At 56.9% G+C, this 27,887-nt stretch overlaps 3 protein-coding genes across 8 annotated transcripts in view; 1 reads left to right on the forward strand and 2 right to left on the reverse strand.

Annotated features, from left to right (window-relative positions):
* NLRC3 (NLR family CARD domain containing 3) lies at positions 1-17,292 on the reverse strand. Of its 4 annotated transcripts, none has more exons than XM_072023670.1 (19): positions 16,956-17,292; positions 11,253-11,439; positions 10,594-10,742; positions 7,777-9,520; positions 7,367-7,453; positions 6,574-6,657; positions 6,274-6,357; positions 5,781-5,864; positions 5,333-5,416; positions 4,626-4,709; positions 4,319-4,402; positions 3,388-3,471; positions 3,206-3,289; positions 2,902-2,985; positions 2,677-2,760; positions 2,477-2,560; positions 2,150-2,233; positions 1,988-2,071; positions 1-1,536 (listed from the first exon to the last, which is right to left on the reverse strand). In XM_072023670.1, the coding sequence occupies exons 2-19, from the start codon at positions 11,348-11,350 to the stop codon at positions 1,446-1,448; spliced, it is 3,261 nt and encodes a 1,086-aa protein (XP_071879771.1). In that variant the 5' UTR covers positions 11,351-11,439; positions 16,956-17,292; the 3' UTR covers positions 1-1,445. The 4 variants fall into 4 exon arrangements, with proteins under 4 accessions (XP_071879771.1, XP_071879770.1, XP_027324583.3 ...); XM_072023669.1 differs by having other exon boundaries at positions 11,253-11,442; XM_027468782.3 differs by having other exon boundaries at positions 10,482-10,742; positions 16,956-17,291.
* NMRAL1 (NmrA like redox sensor 1) lies at positions 14,106-22,553 on the forward strand. Of its 2 annotated transcripts, none has more exons than XM_027468789.3 (6): positions 14,106-14,313; positions 18,915-19,102; positions 19,182-19,420; positions 20,110-20,359; positions 20,604-20,794; positions 21,196-22,553. In XM_027468789.3, exons 2-6 carry the CDS (start codon positions 18,955-18,957, stop codon positions 21,364-21,366), a joined length of 999 nt encoding a protein of 332 aa, XP_027324590.3. In that variant the 5' UTR covers positions 14,106-14,313; positions 18,915-18,954; the 3' UTR covers positions 21,367-22,553. The 2 variants fall into 2 exon arrangements, with proteins under 2 accessions (XP_027324590.3, XP_038042930.2); XM_038187002.2 differs by lacking the exon at positions 14,106-14,313 and adding an exon at positions 17,324-17,655.
* Positions 22,161-27,887, reverse strand: part of DNAJA3 (DnaJ heat shock protein family (Hsp40) member A3) — an 11,179-nt gene continuing 5,452 nt past the window's right edge. The window contains exons 8-12 of one of the 2 annotated variants that reach the window (XM_038186998.2): positions 27,509-27,637; positions 26,954-27,069; positions 26,102-26,199; positions 23,867-23,982; positions 22,161-23,274 (exon numbers count right to left, since the gene is read on the reverse strand). In XM_038186998.2, coding sequence (XP_038042926.2) covers positions 23,879-23,982; positions 26,102-26,199; positions 26,954-27,069; positions 27,509-27,637 — 447 coding nt within the window. In that variant the 3' untranslated portion in view covers positions 22,161-23,274; positions 23,867-23,878. The remainder of the gene's footprint in view (positions 23,275-23,866; positions 23,983-26,101; positions 26,200-26,953; positions 27,070-27,508; positions 27,638-27,887) is intronic. The other variant, XM_027468788.3, reaches the window with a different exon arrangement.

Genomic DNA, 27,887 nt, shown 5'->3' on the forward strand with positions numbered 1-27,887 from the left:
GAATTTTTCCAGCTAGGAACTGATTTATTCCCAAGTATGTACAGATCGCACAGCTCACCCCAGCAGTCGTCCAGGAGCAGCCCCCAGAGGTGTTTGGAGCAGGGCAGCAGCAGCAGCATGTCCGAGTGTGGACTCTGGCTGGGGTGGGTCAGGGAGAGGGGCAGTGGCTGGCAGGAGCTCTGGGGGCTGCACAGGCTGGCTTCTGGTTGCCTGCAAACCTGGCACCTTCTGGAATCACCGTGTCTCTGCTGCACCCCCAGAGGCATCGCCGGGAGCCTCTGTTTCAGCAGCTGCCTGCCCAAAAGGTGACCTGCTAGGAAAGGACCCTCTCTGGAGCTGGGACAGGGGAAGACACGTCCCAAGGTCACCCAGCTTGTCACCAATGGCAAGAGCAGGAAACCCAAGAAGTCCAGCCTAAACTCGTGAGAGGCAGAACTTTGTCAGGAGGCCTCCCAGCAGCACCTGGATGCATGTGCTGGAGATGGCCCGTCCTCATGCAGTGCTGGTCCTCTTCCACGTGCCCTCCCGCTCCTCCTTCCTTTCTCCCAAGGGCTCTTTATTTCCCAAGGCCTTTCTAGATGGTTCTACTCCTACACCTTGGGATTTCTGCCTCTTCCAAGAGGCTTTGGTGCAGGACAGCACTGCCAAACACTTTGGGCACGCCCAGCCAAAACCATCTTGCTCCTGAGGGCACGGCAAGGCGCACCGCTGCACGAGGAGCAGCCCCTGCTCTGAAATGCCCTGCTCCAAAGCACCCCCGACTGATCTGAGCGAGGGAACAGCAAAGCTCTCATCTCTCCAGGACTGCAGCGGGAGCTGCAGGACGGGGCTGTATTTGGTGTGGTGAGAAGGGGGGCGGCTGTTTCACCTGGCTCTCCCAGCCTCTCCCTAGCAGACCTCGATGGAGAAGAGCTGGCACTGGGAGCAATGTCCCGGGGCTGGGCTGGGGCGCCGTGACGATTGCCTACAGCAACCCAGGGTGAGAAGAGAGCCGAGCTGCTGGGCGGTCAGGATGTGCCTGGTGTGGGGCAGGCTCCAGGCATAGCACCACGGCCCCAGCGTCACGGAGATCACAGGAGGGGTTTGCTGCCCAGGCGGTGGGAGGTGAGTTATCCCTGTGCATGGGAAAAGGGCCTGGCGTGTGGGATGTCCCCTCCTCCCTCCTGTTTCCATTTTTCCCATTCACATAGCCTCCAAGCTCTGCTGAAGGAGCCCCCAGCCGTGTGTTCCCCAGCTTAACGCTGGTGAGCGTTGACCCTCGTGCACTGCTGATCCGGAGCCCCACATCCCAGTAGCCGCCAGCCCCTGGGGGCCCTGCTGAGAGCTTCAGGGCTCTCCTTGCCCCTGCTCTCCCCTGCCGGGCCCGGCATCCCCCCTGTGCAGGCACAAGCGGCCGAAGGGACGCCCTCTGCCCCACCAGGCCACCTCCTCGCGGCCAGGGACCCTCACACCTCCACGATGCAGTCGGGTGCGTTTGTCCGGATGGCGTCAGAGATCATCTTGGCTCCTGACTGCCCGATGCGGTTCCCTTGCAGGCTGAGAGAGGGGAGGAAGAGGAGTTCAGGCTTGGACATGGGGTGCTTTTGAGAGAAGCTCCCCAGTTTTGCACCAGCCTCCAGCATCGCTTGCAACCTCACCACACCAGCCCAGACCTCATGCGAGGACCTGGTCGCAGAGGACTCTGGCTTTGAGAGCCCCAAGGCAGCCAGGTGAGCAGCTGCAGAACACCCCTGGGGAGCTGGAAGGGCTGATCCAGCTGCACCTTGTGGTATTTTGGGGAGCATTTGACTTTTAGGATGGTCCTTTGCCCTGAAGGCATCCCCGGAGAGGAGCTGCAGGGTCTGGAGTGGTGTAGGGATGTTGGCTGCCACTCAGGAGGAGATCGGGATGCCCTGGCCCCCAGCCCCTGTGGGGCAGCTGGGGATGGGCAGTGCCAGCAGTGGGGAAGGTCTCCCCCACCCCTGCCTTAGGTTCAGCAGCCACTTACTTGACGTAGGTGAGGCCGTGGTTCCCCTTCAGAGCGGTGGCGATGCAGATGGCTCCGTCCATGCCCAGGGAGTTCTCCTGCAGGCTGCGGGAGGCGGCAGGGTCAGAGCACCGACCTCCAGCAAGGTCTGGGGGCGTTCTTCCTGGGGTGCAGGGTACTCACTTGAGCCTGCGGAGGCTCCGGTTCACCTTCAGCGCGTTGGCCATCGCTTTGGCTCCTGCCACACCGATGGAGTTTCCTCTCAAGCTGCAAAGGAAGGCAGACCATGGGGAAGGACAGCCCGGGGTGACCCGTGGGCCCCGTGCTCTCCGTGGGTGAGAGGAGGAGGTGGGAGAGGCAGCCCCACATCAGCGAGCCAAGGGACAGGTAAGTCTGCTAGGGCATGATGTAGGGGATGCAAGAGGTGATGAGCCAAAGACCAGAGCCTCAGACACCCCCAGGGAGCGGTGTCACCGTGCTGGGGACTCGCTGGCCCCACCGAGCACTTACTCCAGGATCTGCAGACTCTTGTTGACCATCAAGGCCTCCGCTAGGGCTTGGGCCCCGGCCGCACCAATTGAAGCCACCTGAAGGCTGCAAGAGAACAAGAGCCCTTCAGTGCACGTCCTGAGGTGGCTGTGGTGCACTAATTAGACAAGGTAATCAGACCAGCTGCAACGCCAGGGCCCTGCCACAGCCCGGGCACTCACTGGAGATCTGCCAAGGTGGTGTTGACCTTCAGCGCAGCGGACAGGGCGGCCATCCCCTCGTCTCCGATGGCGTTCTCCTGCAAGCTAAGACAGGGAAATCCTGCGTCTGCCCCAGCACCCAGGAGCAGGGAAACGGGCATCGAGCACAGGGCACGGTGTGCCAGAGTGCCCTGAGGGTCCCTGCCCAGGGGTGCCCAGGACCTGCCCACCTGTATCCACACTTACTCAAGGCTGGCCAGGCTGCTGTTGGACTTGAGTGCTTGTGCCAGCGCCGTGGCAGCGTTTGCCTGAATGAAGTTCCACTGCAAGCTGCAAAAAAAGGGGAGGTGAAGGCCAGGCTGCGGGGTGCCCCGGTCCCTCCGGGCTCAGCACCCATCCGCTCACCACCTCCAACGCGGTGGAGGCTCAGGGGTGACCCCGTTCACCCAGTGCAAGGCCCCCACGGGTCCATGCAGGATGGCAAGCTCCACGTCTCGTGGAAGGGCAACTCAAGGAAGCCACTTGCCCACCAGCTCCGAGGGAAACTCACTGGAGGGAGGTGAGCGCCCTGTTCTCCTTCATTGCCAGAGCGATGGCCTTGCCGCCTTCGTCGTACAGCAGGTTGGCTGCTAAGCTAGGGGCAGAGGACAGACACAAGTCACACGTGGTTTGGGACATCTCCAGCGACACCACGCAGCAGCGTGGGTGCCCTCCTGGCCCCGTGGGACTTACTCCAGCCTCCTGAGGGTGTTGTTGGTCCGCAGGGCGCGGGCAATAGCGGGGCCCCCCTCCTTGCTGATGGAGTTCTCCCGGAGGCTGGGGAAAGACAGAGGCTGGGCGGGGAGCACCAAGGCAGGGCATCGGCCGCCCCCCCAGCCCCTCTGCCCCCTGCTCTGGGGCTGTAACCATCCGTGGCACCAGCACCTCCGCCAGCAGCTGCATCTCTGCTCCCTGCACGGCTGTCTGCAGCGAAACAAGCTGCAGCTGTTCTCAGCAAGAGATGTCCTCGGAGAAGGGAAGCCTGAAGTGTGACCTCGTGATGTGGGGCTCTGCACAGACTGCCCCACTGAAAATAGGGATCATGGATCACAGCGTGGCTGAGGTTGGAGGGGATCCCTGGGCCTATTTCCTCCACCCCCTACTCCAGCAAGCTGCCCAGCCCCATGTCTGGGTGGCTTTTGGAGAGCTCCAAGGAGGAGACTCCACAACCCCTCTGGGCAACCTGTGCCAGGGCTCCATCACCGGTAAAGCAGCGCTTCCTGGGGTTCACACAGAGCTCCTGTGATTTCTGTGGGGTGGCATTAGATGGAACAGAGCTGCTGTCACGAGTGCCCTGCTGCCACCCCTCCCCGCAGTTTTCGCAGCACGTCCCACAGATGTGAGCCCTGCCAGCTTATCGGGGTTTTTCTTAGCCTGTTTTCCTGCTGTGATCGCTTTTTTTCTGAGAGACAGCTGAGCTGACACCACCTCATGGGGAGAAAGTTAATGACTCCCAACCCTCAGCCTTTTTAGGGACCGAGGCTGCTTTCAGCATCCGGAGCAGTCGTGGAAGCAGCCGGGCACGAGCCCAGCCTGCCGAGGAGCTCCCGTGTCCCCTCTGTCCCGAGAGCTGTGCCCCAGGGCGGCATCACTGGGACAGGGGGGCAGAGGGGCTGCCACTTACTTGAGGTTGACGAGTCCCTTGTTGGAGCAGAGAGCTGCTGTCAGAGCCGCGACCCCAGCACTGCTGATGGAATTGCTCTGGAGACTGACACAAAGAGGGGGGCATTAGGACAGGCCGCTCTTGGCACCGCTGGGTGGGCTGCGGGGTTGTGTCGGGGGTTAAAAGCGCCTCTTACACCAAGGAAGAGGTCACCAAGGGGAGCTGAGGCCAAAGGAGCAAAGGTGGAAGAAGCAGAGGGTGCCCAGCAAGGGGCTTTATGGCAGCAGGGGGGGAGGCAGCCAGGGGCTGCCGCGTGTCAGGGACTTACTCGAGGCTTTGCAGGCTGTGGTTGACCTTCAGAGCTTCAGCCAAGGCGACCGAGCCGTTGTCTCCAACGGAGTTGCTGGAGAGCCTAAGGCAGGAGGCCGAGGGAGCGTCACCAGCAGCTGTGTCACAGCCAGAGCCCCTGACGGCAGTGTGGGGTCCGCAGCCCCCTGCCCTCCAGCGGGACTGAGCAGCTCTTCTGGCCTCCCCTTGCTGGGGCCACGCTTAGACCTGCTGCCAAGGATTCACCCGACCCAGCAGGAGTGCCACCACTGGGTCCCCATGTCCCCTGGTGTACCTTTGGGTCCCGGGAACACCCTCGGGGTCCGACCACAAGCATGAATTTGCTGCGGTCTAATTTCCAGCCCACACGCACCCGTGTTGCTGTACCAAAATTGCTTTTTAGCTGAAACCTCTTTTAATGTACCTACAGGGCCCGGAGCCCCACCGTGCTGGAGGGCAGCCTGGCCCCTTGGTTCGCTCCGTGGCTCCCTGCTTCCCCGGAGGTAAGCAGAGCATCTCAGAGGTAAGCAGAGCACCTCAGCACCAGGTCTATTCTGGCACACTTCCCACCCTCTCCCACGACATCCCCCTTGGACAAAGCCTGCCCTGACTGCGTAGCACAGCCCAGACCCCTGCCCTCAGCTCCCAGGGACACATGGCATTGGCACTGCCATCCCTCGGCCTCGTGCTGCCCCTGTCGGCTCTCACATGAGTTCCTTGAGGCTGCAGTTCCTCTTCAGTGCTTCTGCGATTTTCTTCGCGCCCTGGGCTGCGATGGAGTTTTTCTGCAGGCTGCAAAGGAGAGGAAGTCACCCTGATTATCAGCCAGCCCCAGGCACCTCTCTGCTGGCAGCACCTGCACCCCCTTCCTCCCCTATAGACTGTTCTCAGCTCTGGCAGTGCTCTTCCACCCTGAGAATGTGTCAGACTGGGAAAGAAATTGGGTTGTGACAACCTCTAGAGGTCTGGAAGGTCTTTGCTGACAGGGGTGGTGTGGGGACGGTAAACTAGGATAAGCAGCACAATGGGAAAGCCCAGGCTCTGCTGCTTGGCCCCAGTGGCCAGCCAGACACCGGGATGGAGCTGAGCCGGAGCCCACGCAGGGTCTGCTGGTGGCTGGGGAGGAGCAGGGGGGCACCGGGTCCCGGTCACTCACTGCAGGGTTGTCAGCTTGTGGTTGGTGAGCAGGGCCTCGGCCAGGAAGGTGGCACCGTCCTCCTTGATCACGTTGTGCTGCAGGCTGCAAGGAGAGGAGCAAGCTGTGAGCACCAGGGCGGGTGGCACCTGCTTCATCTCAGCACCCCCAGACATCAAACACCCGTCCGGGGCTGCCACCAGTGCTGGGTGAGCAGGAACCCCCCTGATACAGCACTAAGGGGTTCCCAGCTTTGCTGCCCGCAGCAGTCTGCTTTGCTGTTGTGCAGTCCTGCATCCCAGCGGAGATTTAGGGCCCCTCTGGCTGATGGGGATTTAGGGCCCCTATTATTTCCGTGCCCCCTGCAGTCAGGCTTGCTGCCCAGCACAGCCGAACCAGGGTGTGCCCAGGGACTTCTCATGAGGGCGAGGGCAGGGAAATCGTGATGTTGAGCCCTGCAGGCAGTTCATCCAATGCCTCTGCCCCTGGGGGTGCTGCAGAAATTGAGACTTACTTCAGGGAGAGCAGGACTTGGTTTTTCTTCAGTGCATCAGCCAGCGCTTTCGCTCCCGAGGGGCCAATGGAGTTGCTCCGCAGGCTGGGGCGAGGCAGGGGAGAGGTGAGCAGAAAGGACAGGGTTAGCAAGGCACAAGAAGGGACTCTGGCCGTTCACCACCACGTTTCCAGCTCAGCTGAGTGCTGCTGTGGGATGCCAGGGTCGGGCACGAGGCTGTCCCCAGCTCCATCGGGGAGCCAGGAGGGGTTTGGCTGTGCAGGGACAGCGCGGAGCAAGCTGGGAGGGGGCAGCACTTACTCCAGCACCATCAGGCTCCTGTTGACCATCAGCGACCTGGCCAGTGCTTTGGCACCCTTGTTGCTGATCTGATTTTCTGCCAAGCTGCCCAGAAAAAGAGAGCGGGTGTCTGTCAGGGGAAGGAGGAGGCTCTCACAGCCCCAGTGCGTCTGCTAGAGTGCTGCTGGGGACAGTGCAGCAGAGGAGAGCGATGGGGAGCGTTTGTTTGGTGGGTGGCACAGCCCTGCCTCGCTGTGCAAATGCTTCGGGGTGGCACTGCAGGGATGGGGTGGAAGGGGAGTTTCTAGACTTAATTCATGTAGTGAAACATACAGGTCACAGTGAAGGGACCTCTGTGTGCAGCCACGAACAAGGAAGGGAAGGGAGATGGGAAAGAGGGGACCCGTCTTCTCGGGGCCACGCATCTCCATGCACCAGCTGCTCTAACCCATGCTGAGCCCCTCGTGCCCAGCAAACACCCAGGACCTCAGAAGGTGGGTTACCAAGACAAGCCATCTGCAGCTTGCTGCCCAAATTCCAGGTTTAAGAACAGCAAGGAGGTAGGAGCCCAGCTAAAAATAACTGAGGGGGGTGGCACTGATCGGGGTTTTGGATGAATCATGGCCTGCACAGGGCTGCTGCTGGCAGCTTGTCCCAGGGAGCCTGGGCTCCTGGACCAAGGGTAAGGTGCAGGAGCCCCCCTCGTGGGGCTGTCCTTGTCACCTGGCACCCTGGGGAGGCAGCGGGATGGCTGCTCCTGGAGGCCCCTCGCTCTGGTTCTCCCCAGGAAGAGCTCATCTGGGCTAGGTCCTACCTGAGCTTCTGGATCTGGCAGTCCTTCACGCTCAGCACGCTGCCCAGCAGCTCCATCACGTTGTCCTTAAATTGGTTATTGTCCAGCCTGGAGGAAACAGAAGGAAAGAGCAAAAGCCGAGGTATTCTGGAGAACAAAGAGTGAGGAAAAGACTACCCACAGCTGCATAGGAACACAGCTGTCCCATGACGTCTGCATTTCATGAGCGGAAAAACTCAAGCCCAGAAGCAGAGGTGGCTTCCCTGAGACTGCAGAGCTTCACCCATGCCATCCCCAGGAGAAAGGACAGCTTTGTGCTGAGGGACAGCACTGGTGAGCCTGCATCTCCTGTAGACCCCTGGGGTTTTGAGTCACGGGAGCAGTCTGGTGTCCCTGCTCGCTAATCCCAGTGCGGCCCCACTGCGCCTTACCTGAGGTTGTGGCAGAAGAGGAGCTGGGGGAGCAGGCTCTTACAGACGTTGTAAGTCAGGCAGTTGGAGAGGTTGGTCTCCTCCACGCACACATCGGAGACCTGCAGGAGATAGGCCAGGACGGAGCAGTTCACTGGCGTGAGCATCCCGGCCAAGCTCTCGTTCTTCATCGCCTCCTCCACAGACTTGGCGATCTCCATGTGCTGGATCTCCTGCAGGCAGTGCACGGTGTTCACCGTCCGCGAGGAGATAACGTAGTCCGTGTTCAGGCAGCCCTGGAGGAAGCTGATCGCTTGGCTCCTGAAGCTGTTGTGCTCGTCCTTGGCCAGGAGCCACCCGGAGAGCAGCTTGTTCACCTGGGGGGAGAGCAGCCCCGAGAGGAAGCGCACGAAGATATCGAGCTGCCCGTCCTCGGCCTGCAGAGACCTCTGCACGGCGCTCTTGAAGTGGTTGAGGAAACCCAGCTTGGGCCAGGACATCCCGTTCTCCGTGAAGAGGTCGAATATTGCCCGCTTCGCAGCGGTGTAATAATAAATAGCTGCTAAGAACTCCTGTATGGTTAGGTGGGAAAAATAATAGGCTGTGGAGGACTGCACCTCCTCCTTGAGTAAGAGTCTGCTGCACAAGCTGCTCTGCAGCAAGGAGAGGTCTATGCTGTACGTCTTCATGTCCTGCTCGTAAAACACGTACTTCCTTTTGAGCAGCCCGTAGAAGGCCAGCCTGCCCAGGCTGCCCAGGATTTTCTTGCTGTTGTTCACAGCTTGCTCAATCCTGAGTGTTTCTCGCTGCTTTTCCGGCCAGTCGCTGCTCAAAGCCATTTTAAAATAATAGGAATAGATTTCGGAGAGGGTCTTAGGAACAGCTGTCATTTCTTGGGACTGGTCGGTGCTGGTTTTTAGGTAATAACCAATCGAAGAGCCAGAAATCCGGCAAAAGCTGGGAACGGTGCACATGATGTGTAAGGATCTGTTAGCCTTGATATGATGCAGAACTTGGCTGGACAAGTCTCTGTTGTCCAGGAACATCTGGTCCAAAAATTCTTTCATCTCAGCCGCTCCGAAACCTCGTATTTCTGTCATCCGGTCAACCAGCCCGCCGGGGATTTGGCTGGCTGCTGTCGGCCGGGAGGTGACCCAGACAGAAGCCTCCTGTAGCAGGTTGCCACGTATGATGTTGGTGATCAGGTTGTCCACCTGGATCTCCTTCTTGGGGTCGGTGCACACAACCGTGTTGGAAAAATCCAAGGGAGTCTTGAACTCGTCCAAGCCGTCGAGGATGAGCAGCACCCTGCCGGCTCCGGCGGAGATGCAGCTGGGCTCGGTGACGTGAGGTAAGGCCAGGCGGATCAGCCGCTCGGCGGAGAGCTTCTCGTAGGTGTTGAGCTCCCGGAAGGTGAGGGGCAGCCCCAACATGATGTCCCTGTTGATCTCCCCCTTTGTCCAGCTGGAGACAAACAGCTTCACCAGCGTGCTTTTGCCGATGCCAGCCACCCCTACGGTCACGGAGATCCGTGGGGGGATGCTGACCTTGGACAGGGGCAGGAAGAGCTTCTCTAAAGGGATGCTCTTGGACACGTTCCGGAGGCCTTTGGTGGTTTCGATCTGCAGGATGTCGTGCTCCTTCTGCTGGATGTCGGTCAAGCCTTCCACCAGCAGCAGGTTCATGAGGCGTGGGACGGGACCTGTCTCCAAGCCGTTCCCATAGCGGCTCTGGAGGCTCTCCAGATGTTTCTGCACCATCGGCTCTGCCCAGAGAGAAATGAAATAGGAGGTGAGGGGGAGGAGGAGAACCACAAATGCAAAATAATAATAATAATAATGCAAAAGCTTATACAGGAGGCATGTGCCAGGGCCCTGACTGGCCTCACCTGCAGCTTCCCCCCACACCTGCAGGGCCAGGAGCCCGTTTAAGCCCATTTAAGCCTCCTGACCCTGCCCGAGCTGTGCTGTAGGAGCGTTTGTCGACAGCTCCATGGCACCTATGCCTGCTGTGGGCCTTGTTGATCCAGACCCTGATCTGTGCACTGCCTTTGCAGCCTGTCCTTGGGCCCTCCTCCACGCTCTGTGCTTTCCTGGGGGTCTCTGGCACGTGCCTGGCCCCAGTTTTTTCTTCCCTGGGCCCGATCCTGTGGTGTGGCTCCCTGGCCTGGCCTCAGCCCCATTGCCACAGATCTGAACCCTTGCTTGCACCCAAACCCTGGCAATATTTATATTGAAGGGCAGGATAAAACAGGGGCTGGAGGGGAGGAAGGAGCTGGTGTTTTGGGGGCTGCTGCCTCTGCCTGGGGAGCAGAGGAGACGCCTCAGCTGGGGTGCGAGCCTGGGGGCTGCACTCCAGCACTACTGACGTGATCCTCTCGTTCTCTGCCTCTTCCCAGGCTGCAGAAGCATCTCGGAGGCTGTGTGGCCCCCCCGAGGCCCTGCCCCATCCCTGCATTGCTGCATGTGGGCGGCGATGGAGGATCCGTCCCCAGGTGGTCCTGTCAGACAGCGTGAGCTCCCTGGGATCCACCACCCTCTGAGCACAGGTACGGCATCGCTGCTGCACCCCACGGGGCTCCTGCTCTCTGCTGCGACTCTCGTGAGCCCTGTCACCCCCTCGTTGTTGTCCTTCCTCGGCTGAGGCTGGAGGAGGCCCTGAGCCAGCAGTGGCGCTGCCACGGGGCCGCAGAGCCCCTTATCCTGCTCCCCCTGTGCGCTGCCTACCGTAAACAGTGATGTGGAGGTAGAGCTGGGAATTGGTGGTCTCGATGAAGGTCTGCAGGCACTGGGAGGCATAGCTGCCCTTGCCAGCCAGGACATCCACCACGGCCCTCACCTTCTCGGGCAGGGAGCTCGCCTCCTGCGCCCGGCCGGCCTCCTCCGCCGTGAGGAGGTCCAGCCTCCGCAGGTGGCAGATGATCTCCTCCAGGAACTGTGGTGAGATGGACCTCACCAGCTGCTTCTGGTAGCGACTGATCCAAGCCTCTGCGGGAGAGGAGAGCAGCAGGGTTGGCTCTGGTACGAGGCCCGGGTGTGTGGCTCGGGGGTGCTGGGGAAGGGTGGCAGTCCTGGAGGATGGCATCACCTCCAGGGAAAGTCCTCCTGGAGGCGATGCTTTCCCAAAACTGTGGTGTGTTAGGAGGTGCTCGGCCAAGGTGGTGGCTATAGAAAATGGAGTTAAAGAAACCCAAGAACACAAGAGATGATGGAAACAAAGCCTGCACACAGCAGGGTCTGAGGAACATTGTCTGCCTTCAGAGGCAGCTGCTCCCCACACGCCAGCACAGCAGACCCCAAGCCCTCAGACCAGCAACTACCATCAGTGCTCACACCTGGGTGCCCCACCTCACCCCAGTTTTGGACACAAACCCCACCAAGGTGCTGGACTTCCTTGGCCCACTGCCTGTCCTGCTGCAGAGCCCAGCCACAGCCAGACCCGAGGACCTGCCCGTGTCAGTGTCAGTGTCCCTGCGGCTCCCTCCGGCCACCACTCACCTTCCATCAGAGGCCTCCCGTGGCATCGGCGATCCCGGGGCGAGGAGCGCGGTGTTGGCAGCAGCACGGCTCTCAGCCTGTGCCCACCACCTTCCCATGGACTGCCCGGTGTTCCCTCGGGTGGACACACAGCAGACGGCACGTCAGTGCGAGCTCTGGCTGCCCCGCTCAGCCCTTATCCATCTTCCTGCTGGAACGAGAGGAGTGGCGTGGGAGGGAGCTGCCTCGAGGTAACGCTGCCCTCCCCACCGCTGGCACAGGGGGATGCCACTGCCACGAGCCCTCCTGGGCCCACGCCAGAGCTGAGGCTGCTGCGTGCAGAGCTCGGATGCCAGCCCTGATCCTCTGACACCAAAATCCAGCAGCATCCGTCTTAGCTTGGGGCTCAGGTCAGCCAAAATCTCAGACTGCTGTGAGCTGGGCTGGGGCTGAGCCCATCGTGCTGCAGCATCTCTGCCTGCTTGCCCGGACCTCGCTGCAGGCTTGGTGCCTTCACCAGCACTGCTTCTGCAGGCGCCTTTCTCAGGCACTGTGTCTGTGTGAAGTGCCCAGAGGTGTGGTGACACCCCTGTGCCACCCGCAGGGCACCCGGTAAGCGTTGGGGTGCCAGCCCTGTCACCCGTGGGTCAGCAGCACTGTGCGCTGCTCAAGTTTCTTTTTGTTGTAAAGGAAGTTGTGGGGCAGCAGCAGAACGACAGAGGACCCGTTTCGGTTTCCAAGCCACCTCGTTGCCGTCCAGAACCCCCGTCACAGCTCGCTGAGCGGTGGCAAACACCACATCCTGTTGCAGAGCTGTAGGTGCTCCACTTCAGTGGCAGCACTGATGAATCGTAGCGCAGATAAAGCTCCTGCCCACCCCCTCGTCTGCTGCAGGACCGCTGCCAGACTGCTCTTACTTTTGGTTTGTTGTTTAGAAGCGCCTCCAGTCACTGAGCCCCATTGTTTTTAAAGCAGAGAGTAGAGGTGAGGAGGGAAATACCGCTGAGCATGCTCCAGGCTTCATCTATATTAGCACTTTGCACCGTGCCTCTTCGCCAGCCCTAAAACCATCGCTGTGGCTGTGTCCGGGTGGGAACTGCTCAGCCCGTGGAGCCAGGAGCCCCAGCACCTCCTGGGGCAGCTGCTTTGGGCAGCAGCAACCCAGATGCCACATCCTAGTGCCCTGGCACGGCACCAGGGCTGTGTAGGTCCGTGCCACCTCACCCCGAGGCGTGCCAGCCAGGTGCTGTGCAAGAAGTGACCCAGCTCGCAGGCAGGACTGCCCTTCCCAAACCCTCTCCTGAGTCCAACGTGGGCACCACAGGGGCTTTGTGCTGCCTGCCCAGCAGCCCCAGCTAACTCTCACTTGCTTTGCTCAAACAAACCCGACCTCTTCCAGAGAAAAAACGTTGATACAGGTCAACCAAGAGAACCTGGAGGAGATTCTGGTCCGTGGTCAGGTCCATGGTACAAGGCTAGGATGTGGGACAGCCCCTTTGCAGTCTCCCCTGCTCATCCTGCCAGGAGACCCGTGTGAGATTTGTGTTTTCCGACAGCAGACGCGAGGGGTGAGTGCCCAGGGTGCAGGAGGGAGGAGCGGAGCCGAGTCCTGGGGACCCTGCACACACCGTGGGGCCGCTCTCTCCTCGAGACCCTTCACAGCCGGTGGTGCACAGAGGTGCACAGCGACAGACACAGCTCTCCTACACAGCCCATCACTGTCCACCCGCTGGCAAGCCAAGGTTTGAGGCACGGATTGGGTGCTGGTGCTGTTTTAAGGGTTTTTGGGGTGCTGGTGCTATTTTAAGGGTAGTTGGGTCTGAACCCACTCTCCCTCCAAGACGGAAAGCCAAGTCCTTCTGCTCCTCCTCGGCTGCCCAGCTCTGACCCTCTGGTTTCAGAGGCCCGGAGGCAGCTCAGCTGCCTCGCATTTCACCCCTCAGGCAGCCTCTAGGTCCAATTAAAATATCAGCACAAATTAAAGGAGCGCGGGGAGCAGTTCACAGCAAAATTTTCACCCTTTGATGTCGTCTTGTCTCTAACTGGCCTGGAAGATTCAATTAAGTCTTTGCATGCGGCAGCCTCTAGGTTTCTCATCTTTGCTCCGCAACCAGCAGCATGGTTAAAATGAAAGGGGTTTTTGCTGCTTGCAGTGATGTTTCCCCGTCAGCCCTTCCTCTGAAACGTGGCTGGTCAGGAAAAGCCCTTTGATGGGGGAGAACCTGCTCTAACGCTAGAGATTATTTGATCGCATCCCTTGGTGCTACATCAAAACGTAATCCTGCTGCTGGAAGCCAGCAGCCGTGGCTCAGCTCATCCAAAACCATCTGATACAGAGAAGAAAGCAGCAGAAGAAATGTTGCAGAGGCAGCAATTTTTTTTTTCTGCTTCCGGCACGAAAGTTTCCCATGGACGCAGCTCCAGGGCTGCCCGGTGGGTGCTGGTTCTCTCCAGGAGGGCAGAAGATGTTATCTGCAGGGGCCAGGAGGCTGCAAGTACCGTGTGGCCACCCGAGGGGGATCCAGCGGTGGCTTGTGTCTGTCCTGCCTTGCTGCTGGTGCCCCTGGGGGCACCGAGGTGATAAGAGGGAGAAGGGGAAGCTGCACACTTGAAATGGCATCTGTGAGCCCCAGGCAGGGAGATGGGGGATTTCGTTTGCAAGAAGGTGGTGGTAATCATCAGGAGGGTCCCACGCAGTGGGATGCCACCAGACATGGGGCTCTGGGGACATGAGGACCCCTGGCTGGGGTGAGCGGAGTGCCAGTGCACGGGGAGGCTTCTGCTGGTGACCCCTGGGCACGGCGGAGTCCTGCGGAGTGCTTTGGTTTTAGCGGTGCTTTTAGCTTTGCTTTTGTCTTCCAGCAGAAGAGTCGCCCACCTGAGGATGTCCGGGCAGCACTCGCCCTGTCCCTTAGCAGAGCTCTGGCCCTACCTCCTTCGTCCCACGCCTGCGAGCAGAGGGCGCGTGTCCACAACACGTCCGTGCCCAGGAATTGCAGACAGGACAGGCTGGCATGGCATGGAGTCTTGCAGACACCAGACTGCCTGGAAAACTGGAAATTGGCTGATCTGCAGTATTGAGGTATGTTATAAAGCCTCTTACATTAATTAATAGTTGCGTTATTAACCAGGTGCCTCTAGGAGCAAAGAACTGCCCATTCCAGTGCAGCTCCGTGCCCCCAAACCAGCAGAAACCCTTGGTGCTGCTTCTGCCTTCTCCTCCTTTCACGAGCACCCCGCTGGGGCTTGCTGGTTAATTCGGGAAGCCCCACACCGAGCCCAGCAGCACGGTGCTCCTGTGCTCGCTGTCCCCCAGCCATGGCAGCAGCGTTGCTCAGAGAGAAACCAGCCTCTTCCCACCATTTCCTGGCACCCATGAGGCTGGGTGGCACCTTGCTCCAGCTGGGGCAGGCGGCGTGATAGCTCTGGGTCCCCAGGATCTGTCCCCAGAGCAGCGGGGGCTCGGGGCTGTAGGTAAAGCCGGTGACAAGTTTGGAAGCCAAAAGTAGAAAACTGCCCCTGCTCAGGTGAGGTGGGAGGTGGTGATGCTCTTGCTGCAAGGCTCCCTTATTGATTCACCATCCCAGCAGCAGTGGGTGCTTTGGTTTTTCCCTGCGGGGCGGGGAGGGAGGGCAGCTCTCCAAGGGGCAGCGCATCGCAGGCCATCGCACTGGGCCATCCCCTCCAGCTGCTCTCCTTCCACCGATGGTTTGAGCAAATCCTCCCGGCGCAGCACGGGCTGCCACCTTTTGGCAGAACAGAAAAGAATTTCCCTGAAGCATCTTCTGCGTTAGACCCAATTTCGGAACCGATGGATTTGCAGGTAATTCACCCACCTAGGCTTGCACACCATTTTAAGATGCCACCTAATTTTATTTTTACTGATTGCACGTAATGTTAGCAAAAACGATTGTGCCCACACAGAGAGTTTCCTGTGTGTGCTCTCCCTCCAACCCTTCTTTACCAGGAGGACTTTCTCAAAACCAGAGGCCCCAGAGGCTGTTTTACCCCAGCACTACCCTGTAGAGCCTGACCCGTGTAAAGTGTCACCAGGAGCCAAGGCTGGCCGGGCCTCGCGCGTCCCAGCATCGCAGCAGGCAGTGCTCTCACTCCCCAGTAAATATCTTCTAGATGCACCACACCTAACCCCTACCAGGTTTGTTTTTTCCTCCAAAACCTCAACCAGAAAAGCAGGGCCCGGACCCAGCTGGAGTTAAACAGCGAGCAGCGGAGGTGAGGAGCCGGGGAGTGCCCGCGGGCTGCGTGCTAGGAGCCCGAACACCAGATCTCATCAGCAAAAAGCAAGGATTGATCTACAGGTACCTCCAACCCGACAAAAATGAAGCTAATTTCAGAGAGGAGGTTTCCTGCAGGGTGCTGCTACACCTCAGAAGCCTCAAAATGACAAATGAAGCACTTACTGAGCCAACCATGCCCCCGGGACAAACTTCAGCACATATGTGTCTGCAGCTCACGGAAACGCAGATCCTCTCCCCGTGAGCAGTTTCAGCCTCTCTCGCCCTGGGGATCTCCGTTCTCAGGATTTCAGCACAAACACTGAGCAGGAGCCTGCCCTGCAGCGAGGCCAGCCTCGGCCCCAGCGGGAGGCAGAGCTGAGGGCGCTGAGCTGCCGCGGTGCTGCCCCGCCGCCGAGCCTTGGAGATGTGCCAGGTCCCCCAGGGCTTCGGTCACACGGCGCCTGCCCAGAGCTGCGGTTGTGAACCCCCAAAACCAGCTGCAAGTTCTCAAGAAACTTTTACCCAACACCCAACGTCCTTGGTGCTGCGCTCTCAGACTGCCCCAAATTACCTGGCTTTGGATCGCCCTCCACACAGCGCTCAAACCGCAGGTGTGACAGCACCCAGCCCCTGATCTGGCTGCCCTCTCCCACCAATCCCCTGCCCCAGGGTTCATAGCATCCCTGATGCTCTTTGGTGCTTAAATAAGAGCAGGATGAAGCCTCACGCACCGCCCGCAGTGCCCAGCACGCAGTGTCACGCTGCAGGATGCTGGGCATGGGCACACGGCCCCCTCCTTGGCCTGCCCTGGCACCTGCAGTTCGGGCATCATGTTTGGGATCCCCACAAGCAGAAAGAGCCCAAGGAGGTACCACTGGGCCTTCGGCCTCACTGTTCCTGTGGCCCAGCAGAGAGCTTTCAAGGCCCATCTGGTTTCATCCCAGCCCCAGGACCACCGCTCGCTCTTTGATGTGCTGGGCTAGTGGGCAGCATGATGCACTGATGGATGCTAATCTCATCCTTTCCTGTTTACACCACATAAATAGCACATTCTATTTATGCTACATTTCTCTGGCTGTTTTTGAAGAGGACTGAAGTCACCAAAATGGCACAGACCTGGGGGCAAAACCTGGCGGTGCACGAGGTGGGCAGGCTGCACCGGGCCCGTGTGTGCAGCCAGCAGCAGGCAAGGGGACAGAATTCGTGATGAGGGACAGATCCCCCGAGGAGCCACGCATGTCCCCGTTGCACAGGATTTCTCCTGAGCCTCTCCCCCTCTGGCTGAGCTGTGAGAAGCCCGGACCAGGAGAGCCAGGACGTCTCACAGCAGTGAAGCCGGTGCCGCCACGCATGGCTGCCGCAGCGAGGTGTGCAGCAGCTCGTCCCCACGCTGGGCGACCAAGCGGCACCCAAGCAGCACCCTGACATCCCACACGCCACCCAAGTGACAACAGCCAAGCTCCAACCAGCCCCACCAGCACCTTACCTCTGCCTCGCGTCACCTTCTCCACATCCCCATGCGAGCAGGGCGGGAGGGAGGATGCCCCTAATCCTGGTGGGAGCATCCTCTGCGCCCCTGCATGGCCCTGCTCAGACGTCTCCCCAAAGCTTCGCTCTCTCACCGCCCGGATGCTCAAGCTTGAGTCAGAAAATGGAAGCTGAGCCCCTGCCCCTGCCCCTCTGGGACCCGAGGAGGAGCTGTGGGCCGTGGGCCCCCACAGAGGAGCCGGGGCAGCACCCCAGGGGTGGTGGCGGTGCCCCCCGCCCACCGTGCCGTGCCAGCCGAGCTGCTTTTGCTCTGTCTCGCTCCTTGCCCCTTCCTGTGCTGTGGGTCTTGCTCGATCTTCCTTCCTGTCGCGGCAGAGCTGTCGGGCTGCCGTGTAGGCAAATTGAAGCGCGGCTCTACCGAGAAACCCACAGCGCTGGTAACCACCCCAGCCCACGTGAGGCCCCGGCCACGGCTGCTCTCCTGGCTGCTGCATCTACACCGAGTGATTTCAAACAAAAATGCCCCCCAAACAACAGCACAGGGGAGCCCTGCGTGGGCAGAACTCAGGGGAGCTGGGTGCTGAACGTCGCAAAGCCGGGGCTGAAGCTTTGGGAAGACCCCACGGAGGAGGCTGCTGCCACGCACAGCAGCTCTTCCCCTCGCTGGGCTGCACCAGGAAACCTTCATCGTTCCACTGGTAAATTCAAGTTGTATCTTGAAAACGAGCAGAAGGAGAGGAATAAAGTCCCTTTTTCCCGGAGCTGTTCTTCTACCAGCACCGGAGCAGCGTTAGGGCAACGCTCTCAAGGTGTAATTCAGGTTGCCCCACGTAGAGCCAGGAGATGGACGCAAGGATCCTGGTGGGTCCCGTCCACCTCGGGCTTTTTGGTCACTCCATGGGTCCATCTGCAGGCCCCCAGTGGGTGTCCCCCACTGGGTGTCCATCACCGTGCCAGGCCTGCTTGCTGCCACCTGCCCTGCGTGTGGGGTGGGGACAGCGTGTCCTGCGTGGGGAAGGGGTCGCTCCCTTTCTGGCAGGTAGCACGAATGGAGCCCCACTGAGATCCCCGATGCCCATTGTGCTGCCCCTGGGTCTTGGGGAAAAAAGGATGTTTATTTATTTTTTCAGCTAGTATCATGTGCCCGTATGTTTGCTTATATATATTAATATGAACCCATATATATATATATATATATATAAGTATATATTAATATAGTAAATATATAAAATTATATAAACATATTTATATAATATGTTTAATATGGTTAATGTATTAATGTATTAATATATTAATATGATGTATCATTAATATATCAGTATGAATATTAATTATAATATATAATATATATATACAAGCACAGTCCTTTGTATGGACACCACAGAAACACAGCATTGTGTGACCCGAAATATATCCGTTCGTGTCATATTTATCCGTTTGTGTAATATAGATATTTATATTAATATAGCTTATATTATATATTATATAATATATATAATATATTACATTATATTATTATATAATATTATACACAATATATACATTATATTATATAATATATATTATATAACATTATATATATTATATTATATCTATAAATATAATATATAATCTATATAATATTATATATGTAATATATAATATTATATAATATGTTATATATTATATATATATAATATACATTATACATATCATATTATATTATATATAATATACATTATATTATATATAATATATATAATATATATTAATATATTATATTAATTAATATATTATATTAATATTAATATATAATATTAATTAATATATTATATTATATACATAATATATATATTGTTCTCGCAGCGTGCTCGCTGCCGCAGCCTGTCCCAGCCCCAGCTTCCAGGCTGGCTGCAGGGATGTGAGGCTGCTTTTCTGTATTTAAAGTGATCTGAGTCTGTCTGTCCTATAATAATAGGAAGTACCGCTCCCACGAGAGTACAGCCAAACGGGGCTGAATGCAGCTGAGCAGAGCCAAAAGGAGCCGAGCGGAGCCGAGCAGAGCCGAAGGCAGCCGAGCGGAGCCGAGTGGAGCCGAGCGGAGCCGAGGTGCCTGCGGTGAGGCCATGGCGGGCCGGGGGCCGCTCGTCGTGTTCGGGGCCACCGGTGAGCAAGGGCCTGGGGCAGGCTGGGGTCTGGGACCAGTAGCCCCTGGCTCATGGCCCCGCTTCATCCCCGGCCACAGGGGCTCAGGGCGGCTCGGTGGTTCGGGCCCTGCTGGCCGAGGGCACCGGGGAGGTCCGTGCCGTGACGCGGAGACCCGGCGGCAGGGCGGCCGCGCAGCTGAGGCGTTTGGGGGCCCGCGTGGTGGCGGCGGACCTGGACGACGGGCGGACGCTGGAGCCGGCCTTGGAGGGCGCCTACGGAGCCTTCGTGGTCACCGACTTCTGGGAGCACTGCAGCCAGGAGAGGGAAGTGGAGCAGGTAGCGCCTTGCTGTCCCGGACCCCTCACCTGGTGGGGGTACAGCCGTGTGGCAGCAGGGCGCGGGTGCTCTCAGAGCCCTTCCTGCAGCCTCACCAGCCCCGCTGGCTCAGGCACAGTCACCAGGCTTTGCAAATGGATCAGGTCCCTGTCCTTGCAAAGCCAGAACTCCTTCCCTGCACCCACGTTGTCACAGTTAGATGCCCAGAGGCTCAGGGCGGTGGAGGGTGGGCTGACGGCCCCACAGAGCCTTCCCAGGAGGGAGCCAGGGCTGTGGCTGCCTGCACCCTGCTGTACTTACAGCTTTGGGGCCAAAACATGTGGCAGCATCAGAAATCCCGGGGCTTTCCCCAGCGGGAGGAGTTCACCCTAGGGGAGGCTGGTGGCTTCAGAAGGTAAGATCTGCTAGGGCAGGTCCCTGGTAGGTGCTTAGGGTTGGGGTTTGTGCACTTGGCGGAGGAGCTGGAAGGTTTGTGACCCTTTAAAGTAGGATGTGTAAGCAGAGGACTGCTCCACCTGGCCGGGTCTGCTCAGCCCTGGCCAGAGCACGAGGTGTGTGGAGCATGTCCCCGGGTGTGTTGGATGCTGCCCGCCCGGTGGAGCGAAGGGGAAGGGGTGTGTGGGGATGAAAGCTTGCGTGTGTCCCATGGGAGCCCTGCTTCTCCTCGTGGCCGGTGTCACTTCACGCAGGGGAAGCGGCTGGCTGATCTGTCGAAGCGCCTGGGTTTGCGCCACGTGGTGTACAGCGGCCTGGAGAACGTCCAGCAGCTGACGGGAGGCCGCCTCCAGGTGCCCCACTTCGATGGCAAAGGCGTGGTGGAGAAGTACTTCCAGGCCATCGGCGTTCCCACCACGATTATCCGAATGCCGTGCTACTTTGAGAATTTCCTTTCTTGCTTCAGGCCTGAGAAGGCCCCACAAGGAGACGCGTTTGTCCTGGGTAAGACGGGGCCTCTCGCTCTGCAGCTCGCTGCCCCTACTTCTTCTCTGCTCGGCACAAGCTCCCTGTGCTGGAGGAACCATCCCCTATGTGGGCTCCTCCACAGCTCAGAACATAGAGGCTCAGAAGATCCCGTTTTTTCCCTACCTCGTGTTCAGGGGCAGGGTACCAAAAACTGGGCATCGCGGGAGCTGGGCTCTTGCACAGGGCTGTGCTCTGACTGGGATCGCTCTCTCCCCTACAGCGCTGCCCATGGGGGACACCCCCATGGATGGGATGGCAGTGGAGGACTTGGGCCCTGTTGTGCTCAGCCTGCTGAAGTCCCCAGAGGAGTACGTAGGGCGAGTGATCGGGCTCAGCACCGGCAAGCTCACCGTGGCAGAGTACGCCGCTGCCTTTTCCCAGCAGACGGGCAAGACCGTGGAAGCCTCCAAGGTAGGAAGCCCCCCTCGGTGTGTTTGATGCTGCTGAGGGGGGTGGGAAGCCGGTGTTCCCTGCCAGATGGGACTGCAGGGTGCTCAGTGACACTGCCCGGCCACATGGCTGAGGATTTGGGAGGCAGCTGCCTCAGGACAGATGCAGAGCAAGCTCCTCAGCATCTGCTGTGTGATGTCCCCCTACACACACTCTCCTTACGCTAGAGGAAGGATGGGCTGGGGGACCTCGTGGACCCTACCCAATAAATTTGCTGAGCAGCAGATCCTTCCTCACCCGTGGAAATTAATGCAGCAGACTGCTGTAATGCAGTCCTCTTTGGCCTCCCTGCATGGTGTAAGAGAAATGCCCTACAGCCTCTGCCCTGTGCAGACGGTGCTTTTCCTTGGTTCTCTCTGCAGATCTCACCAGAGGAGTACGAGAAACTTGGCTTCCCGGGGGCGAAGGAGCTGGCTGCGATGTTCCGTTTCTACGCCCTGAGGCCAGAGCGCGACGTGGAGCTGACGATGAAACTCAACCCCAAGGCCCGCACCTTCCATCAGTGGCTGGCAGACAACAAAGCTGCTTTCTGACCATTCCTCCTCTCATCTTCCACCCGAGCTTTTGCAGCAGGTAGCGGGACCTGGCTGAGGCCATGAGCCATGCAGCTTTCTGCTCGTGCCTGGGGGCTGCTGCCATCCAGGGGCACATGCAGGAGCAGCGTGTCAGCTGGGCTGTGACTGTAACTGCCTTGCACACTGAATTTAGGGAGGTGTTGAGTGATTCTGGGTGTTTTCACATCTGTGGGATTGGTTTCTCGGGATCACACACTGCCCTAGGCAGCTCAGAGCATACCGCACGTCGTGCACTCAGCTCCCAGTAGCATTGTGCCCCATCAGGTACCCACAGCAGTGCCCCAAAGCAGCACTGGGGCAGGCTGGGGCTTCTCCTTGGACCACGTTCAGGCATCACAGGTAGGCCGGGCCATGTCTGCAGAGACAGGGCCTGCTGCTGACAGCCCCAAGGGGTGAGAGCTTCAGTTCCTCAACCCAGACAGCTCCCGGCAGCTGCAGCCTGGCCTTTGGGCTCCCAGGGCTGATTTCAAACACTGCCCTCAGCAGCTGAGTATAACTTTGACAATTATCCAGCCTTAGGAGTTAAGACTTGTTTAAAAAGCTTTTTCCCTCCCCCAGAGGTACTGTTTGGGTGAGCTCTGGGCCACGGCTGTCTTCCTGCTTCAAGTCAGGTGTGGGCATGACCCCATCACCCAGCCCTGTGCCCCCATCCCAGAGCCACCCCTCATCCCTTGCCCATCACCGGGGCAGGGAAGGGAGCGAAGACAAACCCCCAGAGGCAGGATGGGGGAAGAGCAAACAAGGCAGCGAGGCACAGTGTTAAATATCTTTATCAATCTTATTTACATGGATACAGAATCACTTTACAGGCAATTTAATCAGGAGGCAACGCGTGCTTTATTTCAGCAAATTAAGAAGGGCAGGACTACGACATGTTCTCGTTTAGCTGGTCGATTAGTGTGTGGGCTGATGGTACCTGCACGGCATAGCTAACAACAGCGGGCAACTGTAACCATGAAAATACTCACTGCAAGAGCTCAGCTCCTCCTGGAAGAAGCGATCCACTTCACTTGCATTCTCACACATGTAGAACAATGACTCTGACCGATCGTTTATGCTATGGGTGTTGCACTAACAATAAAATAGTTTGTCCAAACTGGCAAAGGGCTTGGTGACAAGCTTGTCCCAGCTCAGAAGCAACAGCATCTCCGTAGTAACTTCAGTTGGTGAGGAGGGGGAGGAAACCTGAGGCAAAGCGCAGATCCCACCTCTGCGCTTCGTGCAGGAAATCAGCAGGACTAAGAACCCCAGGGCTGCGGAGGAAGCCGGGGCAGCTGGGCTCTGACAAGTCCCAGCAGAAGGGAGAGACATCCTGCTGCGAGCGCGATGCAGGGCGGCTAGAAGGGCACGGGAGACTGTTGTGAAGACAGGCTTAAAAGCCACGGGCACACCGAGTCTCCTAGGAGAAGATAAGCAGTGCCAAGTTCACCACGCACGTCTAGCATTCAGAGGGGCACCTGAGTGACCAGCAGCCATCTCGGGCTCCATACAGCAGACTGCTCCGCTCTGTGCTGGAAGGACAATTCTTTATTTTCACATTTCCACTGGTTTAGATTCTAAATAATACTTTTTTTTTTTAAACCAAATAAGCTTCTAGCAGCAGTATGGACAGTGGAACAACCTCAGGAGACACCCACATTACCACAAAGCTGGCATTTTCCATTGTTACCATTTCCTAGGACGCTGGGTTGCTTTTGTATCGTGATGAGGGTTGGTGCCGCGGTGCTTTGTGGCCTCCAGCTGGGATTCTCACTGTGCTGCTGACCGACATCCTTCGCTCTCCAGAGCCCGCTGCCAGAAGGATCCATCCCCGACTGCTAAGGTGATCTGCTGCTGCTGGCTCTTAGTTTCCAGTAGAACGTTTCCCTGCAATTGAAGCAAGCAAAATGTTTAATTTCTCCCGAATGCACCAGATTGAGGTGCACAACCCCTCCAGCCTGCTTTGGAGCACGAGCACATCCCCGCCTGACCTGCGGTCACCCTTTGTCACCCACAGGGAGCGGATGACTTTGAAGCCGAGCCCCTGAAATCCAAAGGAATATTTCCAAGTGGGCTGCTGTCAGCCCACGACCAGCACCAGAGGCTCTGTGGGCCCCTCCTGCACCTCCCAGCAGCAGCAGAACTGCCCAGCCCCAGCTTTGCCAGCTCACAGGAACACCCTCAGCGCTTGGAGAAGGGACGGTCCCTAAGGGGACAAGTACTCCCAGGAGCTGCAGGGGAAGCCACCAACCTCCCCGAAGCTGTCTCCAGCGTTTCTGGTGCAGCAACAACGCGGTTGGGGCCCTGTTTTTTTGCTCCAGGTCGCAGGGGACAGCTAGGGCTGGTCACATCGGTGGCTGGAAGGCCTGAGGCTAAGTGAGAAGCAGCGCGTTGCTTTCGCTTCTTCCACCTCCCAAGAAGGGCAAGTTCTGCTCGGTGTGGGGGAAAAATCAACAACAAAACACAAGAGGCTTCCTACCTCGGATGGGTATCAGGAGCTAAACATTTTCTTAAGTTTGGAAAGGAATCCCTCCTTGTTCTCCTCAGCCTCAGGCCTATCCTCGCCTGCGCCAGCTCTAGCCGTGGCCCTGCCACCTAGACACAAACAGCAAAGGGCTGCAGTCAGATACGTTCCTCAGGCTGCCCCAGCTACATCTCCCACCAGCAGCCAGCACCCCTGACAAAGGGAGAGAGTTATTTTATACTGGGAAGGGTCGGGTCAGCTGGTTCTGCCAGCACCCTCACATATTTCTGCCTGTGAGGGGCTGCAGCAGGCAGCGAGCCGCGGTACGGGGGCCACTCTGAAAGCACCGAAGAGCCTGGACCCAGAAGGGGAAGAGAAGGACGTCAGCCCAGGTAGCGTCGGTCCTTTCCCTTCTCCTCAGCCCTCCAGCTGCCCAGGGGATTCCTATGCTCTGCACAAGCAGGGCAGAGGCCTGACAGAACACAAGCACCCAGAACCAAGAGTCTGCCACTGAAAGCAGGTTCTAGACTTCACCCTACAGAAGAAAAAGCTACGCTAGTGGTCCCTGGAAAAATCTGTCTGCCCATGTTTCATCCATCATCTGTGTCACGTTTAGGGCAAAGGAGTGCAAAACCACAGCAGGAGCCCCTTGTAAGTGATTCTCACAAACAGTATCAAGGAGAAACTGAACTCAGGCTAGAATGAAAAAGGCTACAGATATCTCAGAACAAGTGCCCAGATAGGAACCTTACTGGCAGCAGCTGGCAAAGTTTTCCTATATAAAAAAGTCCTGAGAAGTTTTTTGTCCTTCTGAGAAGTGGCTACAGCAAAAACAAAGGAAACTTCTTTGCTACTCTGTTTTTTCTGCAGCCTAACCACCCGTAACAAAACCCAAAATCCTCCCCAGCCTTTTTTGGGACACAGAGGGCACAAAGTCCAGTCCTCCCCATCCTCCCACAGCCGACACTCGAGCTCAGACTGATGCAACAGTATGAAACACTGAGGCCTGCAGCAGAACGTGCCTGCATCCACTCAGGGTACTTTCCGCCTCCCAGAGCAAGGACAGGCTTTCAGCAGCAGCCTGTCTCAATACTGCAAGCTACTGGCCTTGGTTTTAATCCACCTTGTTGCTTAATTGCATTTAAGAGATCTCTCCCCTTCCCTCCAAGATGCATCTTTAATGTTACCTGCAGTGGAAAATACAATCCCATTCACTTCTGAATCAAAGCTCTACAAAACATAACATTGGTAAGTATATGGCAGAGTCCACCTTCCAGTATCCTGAACTTCCAATATCACAGGCTTTGGCACGTGAGGTAGAGAGGAGCTGAATTCCCACAACCACTTAGCAGCTCAGAAAATCTTACCTTTGCCTAGCTGTACGCAGTCACCAATGCCCTTTTTGGTTTCAACCAAAAATAAACCCCAATCTAACAGGCATTAAGAAGCTCATTGTTCCAGCGAGAGGAAAGAAAACACTGTTTTGCTAGCAGAAAAGACAAAATGTTTGTCTTGCCTTACTGTTCTGCATATATTTTGCCTGCAGCTGCTATTGCTGCCAGATACCTCACCACTGACGCTTAAAAAACAATTGCTGGATCCAAGGTTTTAATCTGGGACTGAAAAAGCAGCTTTGCAAAGCTCCCAGCTGACTTCATGCCTTCCCTCATGCTGGATGCTCTCTGCCGACTGGAGCCAACACCCAGCACCAACAAACCTTCCTAGCCAAGGTTTCCCCACGCACACCAAGGATGGCTCAGAGTAACCTTGACAGCAGTACTCCCCTTCAGCTTTCAAGGAGAAACATCCCCACTGCAGCCAGAAGCAAGCGCTGAGGACGGATTAGCTCACGCAGAGAGCTGGCCTGAAGCACATTCGCTTTTTCCACCTCTGCTACCATGACAAGTTACTTCTGGCCCAGGGGGAGAAGCCGGCAGCAGAAGGCATTCCTCACCACAGCGAGACTCACCAGAACTTGTCAGGACCTGGAGCATCGCAGTACCTGCTCTTTGTTCACACCGATTTTGCCCAGTGACTATCAGAGCAATGCTCCCTGGGAAGAGGCTTTGTGCCACAGCCCATTAACATCTCACTGAAACTAATTTCAAAGTAACATGCTTGGCAGGTTGTGCTGACACGCTGTCCAACAGTCACCTCGGCTCACCTTTCGCTGCCCCCCGAGTCCCCGGGACACGTTGTGCCCTCCCACACCACCTCCCCAGGGAAGGAGCAGTAACTCGCCCAGCCCACCTGATGCTGTATTTGTGACTCCATTCACTGTGCCGTCCACATCTCTCTCGTCCTCAGCATAGCTCATCATTAAGGCTCTCTGGCGATCCGTCAGCCTCCTGCAGGTCAAAGACAGAGCTGGTGGTTACGGCTACCTTCACCTCCTCGGGCAGCACATGCAACAGGCAGCTACTAGAAGCACAAGATTAATCTGGCATTCACCACGAATCCCTGTGACCAATCTATAAAGTGGAAGAGGAGAGAGATGACCCACTGCAGTTCACCAAACTGTAGGGAAACAGCAAAACCTCTTCAAGTGCTGTGAGAAACATCTGGAGCTGAAGCAGCACAAACATCTGTGGGGGGAGGCCTCAGGAAATGAACTCCCTTGCTGCGTGCAGCAATGCAAACTAAAAAGTTTGCTTCACCACAGAAGCAGAGGGTGGTGAGGCAGCCTGAAAAACAATTGCCAAGGACCTCAGTTACTTGAAGCTGCAGGTATAAGAGCACAGACGGACGTGTTGTGAGCCAGAACACTGAATTTACATAACTGGGTTCCAGACAAAAAGTGGCAGAAATCCAGGTGCGTGACTATTTATATATTTCTAGGAGTTAGGATTTTTACAGCTGTGTTGCCAAATTGTATTCTCAAAAACAGCAAGCAAACAAACAAAAAACACAACAGAAATCCAAAAGTCTGCCTGTCTACCTCACACTGGGGAAAAAAAAAGGCAGAGGAATGACTCTAACTGTCCAAGGAAAATTCAAAACAGATCTTGACAAAGCAGTAAGAATTTTTCACAAAATCTTTCTGAACAATTTTCTTTTTTTTTGCAAAAAGCTCAACATTTCCCAGAAATTTGCATTACTTACTGAGGAACTTTTATCTTTATGTGAATGTAGTGGTCTCCGTAGCCATAACTATTAACCTTGGGAATGCCTTTCCCACTCATTCGAATTCTCTGGTCTGGCTGAATACCAGGGGGTATCTGTGAACACACACGGGGCACATTTGTTATTCCACTGTATGCATTTACATAGTAATTGTGTTGCGTGTTTGTAATCAATTATTTCTCCAGCAGGCTTCAAAATAAGATGGGAGAGATCTGGTAGGTTCGTGCATCTGAACATGTACAGAGGCTGAGTCAACAAGGATGGGAAAGCTTGTAAAGAACCTAGCAGGGTTCAGATGACTTCGGAAGGGATTTGTGCAGCAATCCACCCAGCCGCTGCTGTTCCTGTCCCCACACAGTGAGCTGGAAAGGAGGTGGGCCCAAGCAGGTCGCAAGCTACCTGACACTCAGTGCTGAAGAAGTCTGGCACTTGATACTGGGGGACCTGGGAGATCTGCAGCATCTCTGCAGCAAAGTGGGGCTCTGATGTCCCACAGTGATCTATGCCCGAGCTCTTCCACGTAACGGTACCTACCGTGATATTGATTGTCTCGTACAAGCCTTGACATCTGGCTGTACCTCCCAGAACAGCCTGTGCTACTGAAATCAGGAGGTCTGAATGGATATCTGCGCCATTTCTTCTGAACACGGAACTTTTTTGAACCTGAAAGGCAGGCAGTTGCAAAAAGTAGTTAGCAGAACAATACAAAGTTATTGCGGTAAACTGTTTGGAAAGGTCTCAGCAGAGAACACCAGAAAGCTGCAGCCAGACCCTTCACCGCCTACAAACCACGTGGCTAACAAGTCTAGGTTAACGTTCAGTCTTGTAGAAAATCACAGCTCTTGACATAACCGTAACTAGTCAGAGGCTCAGGGCTCAGCAGCTCCCTCCTCTAATCCCGTTTGTTAATTCA

This window comes from Anas platyrhynchos, chromosome 15 (genome assembly GCF_047663525.1).
Source record: "Anas platyrhynchos isolate ZD024472 breed Pekin duck chromosome 15, IASCAAS_PekinDuck_T2T, whole genome shotgun sequence".
Classification (NCBI taxonomy): domain Eukaryota; kingdom Metazoa; phylum Chordata; class Aves; order Anseriformes; family Anatidae; genus Anas; species Anas platyrhynchos.